This window comes from Poecile atricapillus, chromosome 3 (genome assembly GCF_030490865.1).
Source record: "Poecile atricapillus isolate bPoeAtr1 chromosome 3, bPoeAtr1.hap1, whole genome shotgun sequence".
NCBI lineage: Eukaryota > Metazoa > Chordata > Aves > Passeriformes > Paridae > Poecile > Poecile atricapillus.
Genome location: NC_081251.1, coordinates 98,852,755 through 98,865,896, shown reverse-complemented (window position 1 = coordinate 98,865,896; position 13,142 = coordinate 98,852,755). Strand labels below are relative to the sequence as shown.

The 13,142-nt window shown below is 37.8% G+C and overlaps 1 protein-coding gene across 4 annotated transcripts in view; it reads right to left on the bottom strand.

The window, feature by feature from the left end:
- The window catches only part of DISP1 (dispatched RND transporter family member 1), an 85,042-nt gene that overhangs the window by 22,270 nt on the left and 49,630 nt on the right, over positions 1 to 13,142 (bottom strand). For all 4 annotated transcript variants that reach the window (XM_058835240.1, XM_058835244.1, XM_058835241.1 and 1 more), the window contains exon 2: positions 9,302 to 9,838. In XM_058835240.1, the coding sequence (XP_058691223.1) occupies positions 9,302 to 9,838 (537 nt within the window). The remainder of the gene's footprint in view (positions 1 to 9,301; positions 9,839 to 13,142) is intronic.

Here is a 13,142-nt window from a genome sequence, read left to right as displayed (position 1 = left end):
AGAGGATGTTTAGACTGGACACTTCTTTATCTAGAAGGTGGTCAAACACCTGACCACACCTTCTCAGGAGGGTGTTAATGTCCCAGTCCTGTCAGTGTTCAGGAGGCATTCAGACAATGCCCTTAACAAGATGCTTTAACTGGGTCAGTCCTGAATGGGTCAGGCGATCTTTGCAGGTCCCTTCCAACTGAAACTGGATTTCAGTTCAATTTCTATTTTAGTCTCACCCTGAATAACTTGCTATATGCTAAAATAAAAACTTCTATAAATTTATAACATACAGGTGGATTTGAAACATAAACAATCCTATTAAAATCATCTCCAAGGCTGGGGGGATTGTAGGGTTTTTCTCCCCTCTCCTTATCCTCACTTCTCCATAGGGATGGTATCCACATAAGAACCCAGGATTTACTGACCAAATCTTCAGTTTAAGATTCCTTAGAAACTCATTTTTGCAAGTTTGACTTCTAATGCCTTTCCTCTTTCATCTTCAACAACTGACTAAATATTATCAACCACTAGGAGAGCTGGCTCTTTTTCTTTATAGCATCTACTTAGTTCACTTGTCTTGAAAAGGAATTAAATCATCTTCTCTGTAGGAAAATCTGAGAGCATATGAAGGAGCCAAGTCATACAGACCCTCCAAACACCTTTCTTGTATTCTTCTTTCCCTGAACTTTTCTCCAATGAGTGTAGCCACTTTTAAACACTGTTCCAAAACTGTCAATAACAAGATTGCCATCAAGCATACTTCAGCTGGATTCTCCCTGCTTTAAATGGCAAAGTTTATACACAACTTAAAGTATATACTTCTTCAAAAGCTTTAATTGAAGCTATATATATATTCCTTAAACTTTTGAAGCACTGATGGCAGGACCACATAGAGCACTGCCTGGCAAATTAAACAAAAGTTCTGAACTATTAAGGAGAATAAAAAAAAAGCTAAGTAAAATACCACCATGAATCATTATTTGAAAACAAGCCAACAACTAATTTGGAGCAGACTAATATTATTTCAAGATCCTTCACAAGTCTAAAACCATTAGTCTTTTCTCTTTTCTTGGTAATTACAGTGAAATTAATAGATATGTTCTGGGATTTAAATGATGACTAAAGTAGTTTAAAACATTTTTACTGGCAAAAAGTCCCTTCCTTAGAAATATTTTATTTCAAAGCTGTTTTTATTACACTTCCCAGTTGAATGGAGCAACACAAGGTCATGGCCACATCTTGTATTTCTCTGACAGGCAGGAAATTAACATAACCCAAGGAATCACAACATACACAGAAGAAAAACCCCATCTCATGATACCAGTGAGAATGAAAATGTCCAAGAGTGCCTATTTTTATGATGGTATCTCTCCACACAGCATGAAGTGCATGTTCTTATAGGAATTAATGACTGACATTAAGCAATGGAAGTTTGGCTCTGGAGTAGGGAGACTTGGAGAATCATAAATCACACCTCAACTGGTACATGCTTCAGTCTTCCTTCCTGTGCAGATATAAAACTTTGTGACTGAAAGACACCAGGGGGTTCAGTTTTGCTCTCAGAAAACCTCCTTTGACCAGAGAGTTTTTATAAAAATAAACTAAAAGCACTTACAATTTCTCCAAATTATTCATCTAACTATGGGGACAAACAAGTTTTTATCTTTCTGCATATTTAATCTCTTGCAGCAAATGAAAATACTGTTACTTAAGATCTTTGTTCTAAATTTAGTCAAGGATTTCCCTTCAGTGTTGAACTCCTGTTCCAGTATCCGTGAATTTAGTAATTTAAAATGCAGTAAGTTTTAAGCAAAAAACCAAACGTGTATTCAACACAACTAACATATTTTAAAGGATTTAATATGTACTTACACAAAGAAGGCTCTTTAGCTTTTGTGAGTGCTAACAAAAACTTCTACATATATAATGCAATATTATCTTCTGGATCTCCTGACATGAAATTAATTTTTTATGCTCAGTAACAAGAAAACAAAAAAAATTCACTAACATTTAAGGTATCCAGTGTTGTAGCTAAGATTCCAAAAAAGCGCTCTAGAATTGAACAGACTATAGAACAGATTTAACATAATCAAAGCTGTTCAGCAAATCGTTTGCAAAAGTTCATCGATTTGACAGAACAAACTAAACATCCTACAAACTGGAAATATAACACAAGAATTTTGAGGCAAGGTATCCCATTAAAATGCTAGAAAATATGGGAAAAGTGGCAGAAGTGATGCAAATAAGCTTTTCCAGTCCAGTACATAAATCTGTTTACGATTTTACTAGAAAAGAACCAAAATACACACTAATTTGCAAACAGTCAGGCTAAGTTCTCTGAAATATCATCAGGATTTCAACCTGTAACTTCCCTTACCTTCATTGATCTGTCAGTGGTATCACCTCATTTCTATTTTGCATTAATAATCCAGGCTTTATTCAGTAGAACCTCATTGCAATTTTTGTGTAGCAAAATCAATGCCAAATTGATCAGGTACCCTCTGTATTTCCCTCGTGCAGTGTGTTTAGGGTTGTGTTTTGTTTTGCTGTTCAAGCACCACTGACCACTTAAAAGCATGGACATCAATTTTATTCACTAGGAGAAGAAGACAACACTGAGATATCAGTGAACAAGAAGAAGTGATTTTGGAAGGAGTTAGAGACAATGATGATAACTCATAAAGAGCTTTCTGAAGGTGATGTTGATCATGCTGCACTTTCCCCCATCAGAAGGAAGACTCAAAACTTTTAAGTAGGAATACGTAAATCTTTCAAAACTCATCTCTTTAAGAGTGATTAAAATCAGGTCATTGGCCATGCATAGTTTAGGCTGTTGTTCTTTGTTGTCTGGTGTTGTCTAATTCACAACTGAACTTTAGTACAGCCTCCTACTAAATTAGAAGTACATGAAAACAACTATACATCGTCAAAACATTCCAACAAACTGACATCATTTTGGATGTTGTGGGTTTTTTCCTAAGTGTACATAAATGCTCAGTTTTAGAAGTCATCTCAAACCCCACACCAATTAGTCCTTTTCCAGAAGGAGCACAGCTGATGCTGGTTTTCCAGTCAATTTAGTATATAAGAAAGGAGCCATGTTTTTTACAGTCTCCCTCCCATTATCAGCTTTACATCTTCTAAAGACAGCAGTTCAAAGCCTCAGCAGATTGTAAGTTATGAGTGAGTTCTTCTGTTGTTCAGGGAAAGGTGAGGGATACAGGGCACGGGAAATTCATCTTCAAGCACACACAGGACCTGAATTCCCTAAGGAGCAGAACCTGCAAGGCAAAATATGGCCAGGCTGGTACTCAGCTGCACTCAGACCAAAGCACGAACCTTCCAAGCACCACCTTCCTATGGCAAAAATGCTTGATACCAAACAACTTGAAGTCCAGACAAACACTAACGTTTAATGAGTACAATTAAAAAGCCTGCAAAAATCCCTTGGACAGCCCAGAATGGCAGGGGTTTTGAAGTGCACTTAGTACTTCCTTAGCCATGCTATTTTTAATTTGGTCAGCAACCAAATTATAAATGGCATTTTTATTTGTATACTGGTCTCTGTGATACAGCCCTTTGCTTTCAGCTCCAGAAAGTGCTGCAAGTTATTTGCACAGCCAACAATGCACAATATTTATCATGGGAAGAGCAAATAAATTAATAAAACCAGAATAAAACTCTTAAGGTATCACACTCGGAGATCATGCAAGACTAAAATAAAACCATGTGAAAATGAAGAAGCACAGCTCAAATTAGACTGATATGAAAAATTATTACAAAGAAAGAAAAAGAAACAGTTTATTTGGTCACAGGGAAACCCTACTTCTCCACATGTGCACAACAGAGAATCCCACATTTAGACTCAGATGCATGAGACGGCTTCACATTCCTTTTCTTTTTCTCAGCTACATCAAAACCCCAGCCACTGGACTGTTAATGCTTCATAATTAGAAGAGGAGAACTCCTATTTTGACATATAGTAAATTGCTTAAATGAGAATAGAGCCAGAATTTGTGTTGTTTCAGGAACTCCTGGTCTATAGCCTGTACCAAAAGATTTGCAGCATCCTGAACACCGAATGAAACGACAGTAACAGCTTTTGCCTTTTAGTTGCTAAAGACTGATAAAACATTTCAGAAATCCCACTTCCCGAAAGCTGACTTAAAGGTTTCTTCTTAAAGATTCCTATTTTTAATCTTCCTAGGGGAAGGCAGAAAGGCTCTTTTATTAATATTTAAATCATTATATGCGTATGTATTTTGTACTTAAGACATTAGTATACAATTCATATAAAAAGTGAAAGCGAAAATATCTTTTAATGCATCAAAGAAAAAAATCAGAAGCTAACAACTTTCAAAATAGGATAGGTTGTTAAAAAAGCTCTGTGGAAAAATTTTTGTGAACAGTTCATGTTGCTGAAATGAAGATATTTGAAAATATTTTATACACATGTATACACAAAATCAGCTCTGCAAGCCACGCAGAGTGTACTAGATAACAATTTTCCTTTTCCTAGAATCAAGCAGGGAACTGTTTCATAACAAAGTCTTGTTATTAAGATTGGTATTTGGCAAACATTCCCTTGCTTTTTGAAAAAACAGGAGATTTTAATTTTTTTCTGGTTTTTTTTCTGGTTCTAATCTTTATGCCAAATAATTAGAAGGAAAAATTTAAAATGGGTAAGAGGAAACTGTAGTGTTCTATCCTTACTTCACAGCGTTTTCATTTCTGTAGAGCTTTGTTTTAAAGTATTAAATAAAGTGTAAGTATTCATGTATATCTGCAGTACTGTTTGAACAGTGTGTGGCACAGAACTCTGAGACACAGCAGAACCCAGAATCCCAGAACCGCCACATAAATCTGCAATGCCAAAACACTTCAAAAGAAGGTTTAAATCTAACTGAAAACAAGATGTACAGTAAGTCTGGATGCTTTACCAGTTTCCCAACGCTGTTTTTTGCCTTCTTTAGAATAACAATTGGCCTAGCAAGCAAAAACTTTGAATTGAGCAACTTAAACTAACTAAGCTTTGGGAGCTAAAACCTCCAAAGTAAGCTGGTGGGATGAGGCACAATTCTTAAATTTTAGCCAAAGTAAGGATTCTGCGGGGCTTTAAACAGATTTTATTTTCCTGTTCCAGCTTGAGATGACTGCATGACCGTGGAGAGATCGTCCCATATATCCTTTCAGCCTTTTTTTTTTTTTTTACCACAGATAATTCAGATGCTTTTCAGAACAGTTTTCCTTACTTGTCTGCTTTAGTCAAAAGCATTAACAGTATAATTTAAAAAAGTAAATAACAGTGGGTGACACAAAGCAGGTTCACCCTGAGCCAAGAGTGCTTACTTGAATTTATTGGCTGGACACTGCAAAAGCTCAAGCACTGCACATACTGGCAGCCTGGAGCATCTTCCTTAGCAGCAGCACCAGCAGTTCCTTCACAGCTTCCTGATCTCTTCTGCCCTACCTTTTGTCTCTGAGTCCACAGACCTAAGTTTTCTAAATTTTATCACCAGAGAGATTCCAGCAGAGTTGGCATCAAGATTAGTAAGTGTACAGGTAGTTTTTAACTGTTTTTTTCCCATTAAAAACTTCCAATACATGCCTGAGGGAAGCAATCTAATTTGGTACCAGAGATACTACCACTGTTATTCCGTGCCTTCAACAATCCTGAGATGACTTCCTGAATGATCTCTGCACATCCTTCCTCTTGCACTCCTATTTACATGCATACACATTGCTATAAGAAGAAGAGGTTTCGAAAAATACCAGGAAAGATTGCAGGAGTTTTCTGGCTTTTTTGAACAGCAGTATTTAGTTTTTCTAGAGAACTATGCAACTGTTCCCTATTTATTTTATCCTCCTTTCATCCCACTAAGCATGATACTGGGCTGCACAGTTTTACTTTTCCCTGGGGACTCCTAATTTGGTGCTTCCAGTGGTTATGGATCAATCTTCAGGGTTCTTTCACAGCCTTACTTAGTTGGTTTTCCCCATTTCTACTCCACTCTGGTGAAGGCTGCCGATGACTACAGAAGCAGGTGGCAGAAAAGGAGGGGCAGTAACTACGTATCTTCCAGTGTGTCTAAGCTCCCAGGTTTCTTGAGATAGGTAAGAGCATTCAAACAAAAAGGGATACTTCAGCATGAATTCTCCAAAGGGGCAGGGTAGGGGGAAAAAAATCATCCAATAGTACTGAAGAGAATTAAATCTGCCATGCTCCTACAGAGGTAAAATTAAGAATGGTTAGAAAGCAAATCAAAACCCCAGACAACTGCATTCTGATATGGAGAGGTGGTTTGAATTTCCCAGGGAGTGTTTGTGTGGTCAAGATATTATGGCCACTGAAAAAAGAGGTATGATCATGTTTACATGAGCCACTTCTTAAATATGTGCACAAAATAACACAAGAAGCTTGATACTCAAGATCTTCCAACCTCAGAATCAGAAATCATCAGAATCATTATGGCCAAATATTGACCTCTTTTACCTACTTTTACAATAGAATTTTTTACCACAATCATGCTGCAAAACACCAACCACTAAAAATATTTTCTTTCATGCTACAGAACTTTTTCACCAACCTAAAAAAATTAACAGTTGTCCAGACTCTCAAAATACGGTGAATAGATGATGTTTCCATGTAATTTAGTCAAACTTCAAAGCTGCACCCACTACAAAATTCCAGATCCAACCAGCTTTAAGAGGATAGGACAAGTGTGGCATTATTTCAATCTGTCTTTACTCACTCCAATCTGCAATCATGTACCAGAGCTACATTCCTTTAATATTAGGTCACTGACAAATGTTAAGCCTTGGGCTTCAAAATCTGACAAAACCTGTTGTGCTGAAACAATTGGTTACCTGTCCAGAGCTCTAAGCATCAGTGATACAGTCTGCAAAGACTGCTCATCCTCTTCTATCTAATCACATAATTTCCCCCTTTTTAAAATTATAACAATATTTGAATGCATTTTTAAAAAACAGAAAGGAGTTAATTTAAGTGTAATTTGACTACACACTGAATTTAACTAATGTATTGTATGAGAACCAGCATTTTAAATAACCCTGTTAAAATATGCACATTTTATAAAGCTGGGGTGATTTCCAATCAACCCTGTAATAAAAATACCTGGAGAAGAAGCTGCTGTGCAGATTACAAGCTCAAACTGCAATAAAATTACAAGTGTGGAACAATGATCACATTAAAATATCACACACATAAGCATTACTCTTCTGTTTACAGGAAGTTACCCCAGCACATAAAAAATTAATACACATTTATCACCTCTCCTTTTTAGCACTGCCAGGTAGTTACATATGAGGCAGTTTGCTTCTTCCTCAGTGCACATCCATCCACCTGCAATGCTGCATCCAGTTGCTCCCAGCTCTTCTCACCTTCCAACATGTCTACACTGACAGTGGCCTCTCTGGGTGATAACTTCACAATGCAATGAGAGACTATGGTATTTAGACACACCTTGTTGAGTATAGATAGAGAAAAAAAGTCTTTGGTTCCATGCTAAGTGATAGATCAGTATACACTGCCAATTAATGCAGCCACGGGTAGTTAATGGAGTAAAAGAACATGGAAGCAGTCCAGTAATCATTTGATACGGATATGCAGGGTATGCTAACAGACAGATTAAATAAGTATAGGTGCTTTAAAGGCTGGACTGAATTATTGTTTTGACTGCTTGCAGTAAAACAAACCATTTATCATAAATCATTATTCATAATTTCTGTACATTTTTGTACAAGTGTATGGTATGGCAAGGAAGTGCAAGATGAAAAACCAGCGTCTTGGCTCAAGAGCCAAATCAGAGCAGTTCAAACAATTTTTGTATCTGTGAAGTGCGACAGAAAACATTATTTTATCATATCCAGAAGAAATTTTCACTGTTATTATTTCTAGACTAAAACCAGAAACCCAGACTATGGATGGCATTTGTTCCCTTTCTCATGACTATGGAATACAGATGAAGTCTTAGAGCCTTGCTGCACAAGGAGAAAAAGAGTGAAATCAGTGCAACCATTCCAACAGTTTGAAAAGTATGACTGATCCTACAACAGTTCAACTTCCTGCATACCTTTGCATACAAAATTATACAACATCTTTGACATTTAAACAAGTATGGAGTGGAAAAAAGGTCTCTGATTGTAAGCAGTTCTGACAACTAAGATTTTTTCCATTTGTAAGTAGAATAACTGGCAGGAGAAAGCTGATTTGCACTCTGCGTTATCATCCCTATTTTCATCTGCTTCTACCTTAGGAAAAATAAAGCTTTATTCACTTTGAGTTTTTTCCACATTACATGTTTTCCCAGTCTGATATTTTTAGGAGTTTAAAATTAGTTCATATATTTCATCGAGACAAAATCATTGTAACTGACTGAGAAACACTTACAGCTCCAAATTCTTGAACGAAGTTGCAGATGTTGGAGAACAGGGAGAAAGGTACTCTTTAATGCTCCCATGAAAATTCACCCCTTTTAGCCCAACTGCAACTCAGAAAAAATAATAACCATGCTTTAAAGCTTCAAAGTGTCTTCCTTCAATGGGGAATTTGGTTTTTAGAAATTGCTTCTTAGACTGACTGATTTTGTCCAGGATCAGGAGGCTGGGAGATGATTTTTCTTGTTTTTGTTGCTCCCTGATGCTCTGGAACTCCAAAGCTAACAAACACAAAGAGGCAGGTTCTTATGAAATGGAGAAAAGAAAGGACTAAAAGCTGGAAGAATCCCAAATTTCTCAATCTGAGCACAGTTTTGAAGTTCAGCAGATAACGTACACTGAAAAGACATAAGGGCAACCCACTGAACCAGCTGGCCTGACAAAGAAAAAACACCCTGTACATTCGAGAATAGATTTGTTGAAAGTATTTTTCAATGCATCTTTTTAAGGAAATATGTGTTTTGATTGGACTGTACAGACACTCCAGATCTTTCAGCATATTCTTAGTTATCTCCATACTGGTTTGTTTTACACAATAGAGGTGTACCCTGTGCCTTCTAAAAGAGCTAATGAGCTTCCAAACAATCCCCAAGAAGAAAAAAAAAAAGCTTTTTTTTTCTCCCAAGAAAGAACTAATTCAGCTCAGGAATATTCATGGATCCCAGCAAAACAAATCTCCTGACTTGGTTTCTTCTGGAAATAACACCTTGGTAATGCATCAAAAATTGATCTATAAAATCATTGGGAAAGAAATTTGGTTCCTTTCCTTTCAGATGTACTTTTGTAAGAAAACAAAATAGTTCTGGACAAGATTACCCATCCTGAGAACTAAGAAACAATGCAACCTGCTTACCTTATCCTGGCTATGTGTTGCTGCACAGGCTGATGCTGGAAATGGTCAGGCCACTGATGGTGAAGGCAGAAGGATGGGGAGGGCTGAAGACAGCAGGCAGGCTGATAGACAGGGGTGTGTTTTTGGCAAATAGAGGCTGAGTACTCAGTGTGTGGCTGCATGCAGCACGAGGTCATAGGAGATGGTGCTGAGCTGCCAACCACTGAATGACATTCTTGCTTGCTATTATGGCTACTTAAAGAATGATGGTATGGACAAGGGTGGCAGCATTGCGACAACATCTGCTGAGTTCTTTGGTTGTCTAAAGGCAGAAAGGATGGTTTGATTGTACCATTTAGTTGCAGGCAGCCATTTGGACTTGGTTTTGTTCTTGGTGTTTCCTTGGATGGGAGCTGCTGGACCGTGATGTCTCCGTCATTCGCTGCAACAACCCCTGGGCCAGCAGCATTTGACAAGATGCTGCCATTGCTCAGGACCACAGAGTCACTGGCGTTGCTCATAGCCATGCTCCAAGTTCTCAGTGGACACGTGATGTTCCTGAAGAAACAAATAAAGCATAGTTTAGAGAGCTGCAGTGTTTTCAGATGCTCAAAAATAACTTTAGATTAACATGAGTAAAATTGCTCTGAGCTCCACCTTTCAAAACGGAAATAGAAAGGAGTCACGCGCACTGCCAGGAATGTTTTAAATTACTTAAATTTGTTAAACAAAATGTTAAGAGTGAAGTTATGTCAGTTTTCAGTGATTAAACCAAATTATAAGTCAAATGAATAGAGATTTGACAGTGTCTATGTCACAGCTAACAAGTAATGGCTGACATGCACAGAATAAGATCATTGTGCACAAAACTAAGCTAGAGCCACTATTTATAAAAACAGATTTTGGTATAAACAGTGTCACCATCCACATCTTGCACTGCAATTTACCTGTGTGCTTTGAAAACCTGCAGGAGACAAGCCCACACAAAAGAGATTATTTAATAACCAATAATATGCAAGTTTCAGTAACCTCCTTTCCAATTTCTATTAAAAACAAGGCATATTCATGTTTATAAAGAAATTTTGAAATGCCTCATTTGAATAAATCAAGCCATTTCAGCAGACATATCAAATTTTCTGAATAGTAGACTAGATCTTTAGCAGAAGCTCAAAATGAACCGTTACAAATACTGAAAAGACAGACTACAACCACATGTTTTTCCCAAGCTGACAAAAAAATAATCCCAGGATTGAATTACTGCTGATTGAGAAGCTCTTGTTTCTCAGTGACATGTATTCTAAAGGCAGTACATAATGTACTGTCTTGTAAATAAAGGATATTAAAAGGTTTTCCAAGCAATACGTAGGTAAATGAGAACTATTAGCATTTTAGAAGTGACCACAGCTCAAGATCAAAACTTGTGTGAGATGCTCACAGACGCCAATTTTACCCATCTTAACTATAACTTTGTTTTAATAAGACGAAAAGGTAAGTTAGAGATCATTATTTTGACAAACAACATGAAAGGTCAAATACCACACTGATAAGAGTTCACTACCCAATTTACGTGGGCCTGGGGGAGGGAGGAGGAGAAAGAGGAAGAAAAAACACTAATTATGTACTACTTAAAAGAATAAATCAACACTTGTTGAAAAAACAGAATCAGTTAATTACTACTGCTTTGACTTTTTAATACTGAATTTAATTAACAGCATTGCAAGTGCAAATTGCAAGGCTTGAATTACAGACACTGAACTTTGCAGAGAGAGACAACATACATAGATTAAGGCACATATTCAAGAAAGTTTCTAACTCATTTTTTTCCCTGGTACCTCCGCTGAGTGCTCAGAGAGCTAAGCCTGCCCAGCCAGCTGAACTATTTAATTGCCTGAATGCTTATTCTGAGCAGAAAGTGCTTTGCCGACTGGAATGCTCCCCCTGGCAGCCCCCTGCGTAGCATCTCCCTGAGACAGAGCTAAATCCTCCACTTCTGAAACAAAAATTAATCCTCTGCTATTTGTTCTAGATCATGTGCAGAGCCAGATGCCCTGGGAAATCCCTTTCATTCAGATAACTGCTCAGAACAGGAGAATATGCTGCCTGACAAGCAAATTCTTCCAGCCTTCAATTCCACACATTCCTGCCGGGTACCCCCTCCCCTGGCCCAGGCAAGTCAAGCCCAAGGAAGACTTTCTGCTGAGCACAGAGAGCAAATTCAAGGGGCTGGATAAACTTCAGTTTGGTCTGAAAAGACATATTAGTTATGCGAAATTCCACTGTGTTTCAGCAGTCTGGTTTTCTCTCACACTGCAGGCAACGCCAAACCTCCGTGGACACAGCGAGAGCTGGACACTGAGGCAAAGAAAGCTCCTCTCCAGGTGTCTGGCAGCATTTTAGGAATTTCTGGCTGCTTATTTTTACATTCACTCACATAAGAGATAGGCTGCACAGTGATGCTGTTCCATTTATTTCTAAGTTAGTTGGGCCCATCCACATTATCACTTGGAACTGCTGTACACTGATCAAAGTTACTGTCTACTGTAATAACTGAACAGAAGGGAGAGACACTGCAAATATCTGATATTTCAGGATGACAGACACACATCCCTTCACTTCAAACCCAGGACATGTACAACATTAATTTTTAGTGGCTGTTTTCAATCACTTCATGAAGGAAACCACACATCTCTGTGCCAGGCACACACGTGCCAAACACAGATGCCCAAACTGGTGCCCGCAGCAGATGGGCAATCCCGGCACAGACACATGGGCTTGGCCCTTCAGTGGATCTGTGCCCCTTGAGAAAACTGGTATGGGAATTGTAACTTTTGTCCAGACAGCTCAACAGCCTCCATTTAATATGATCAAAGAGAAATGCTTTATTTTCCACAGATGTAATATCTACCTGTGTACCTTTTGTTCAGAAACGTCTTAGAATACTGAATTTGACGAAAAGTACTCCATCATCATGTCATCAGTACCACAACCTATATTTCTGCCTTTGTTCTCCTATTGAACAAGCAATTCATGAACCATTTCAAACATTAAAATTTTAACAGATAGAGCTAATTCTTTCTTTTTTTCCTAAGCTTTGAGGAACCCTTGAGTTCTGTCCATTTTTATGGAGTCTTTTAGAGAGGCAATGGAAGCACCTGCTTGCCTTGAAGTTCTTTCAATGACACATTAAAGCAAGAGTACGCAACTGGGACTCAAACCAATTCTCTACCAAATGAGCTGGGCAGTACATTTTCATTTGGTTTGGTAACTTTTCTATTTTGAGTCATTGAATTTGACCAGGCTAATGCAATCTGAGTTTTGTTTCACTTGTGTTTGAGGTGATTAAAAATTCTGTACTATGGTACTTCATTTGTGTCCCTCTCTACAGAAGTGACTGTAAACCCACTGACAGCAAAATTTCACCTGCAGCTGTCACACCAAAATATATTCTTGGATTATATTCTTAACTCTCCACTGCGTTTTGTCTTCTCTGCCATAATTGCAGTGACTCGGAGGTGAAACAACGGGACAATTAAATAGTTATCTGAGAGGATGAATAAATAAGCCAATTAAGATATGACAAGTAAAAGCATAGTTGAGATTTTTTGACACGGGCATGGAAAATCTAAAAATAAGAATCTTTGAAAATTTAGTCTTTAAGAATTCTGAATTCTTTCCATGTTGATGTTTATTTTTGCTGCACTTCTCAGATTGCTGTAGGATCTGGCATTCTCCAGTAGTGGGATTTTCAGACTTGTGAAAATTTACACCCGAAAGCTTTGAAGCAGTGGACAGGTATTCAGAATAATGAGGTTGTAGAAAATACAAGTTCTAATGCAGGCAGCCCTACTTAATAGAAGATTAA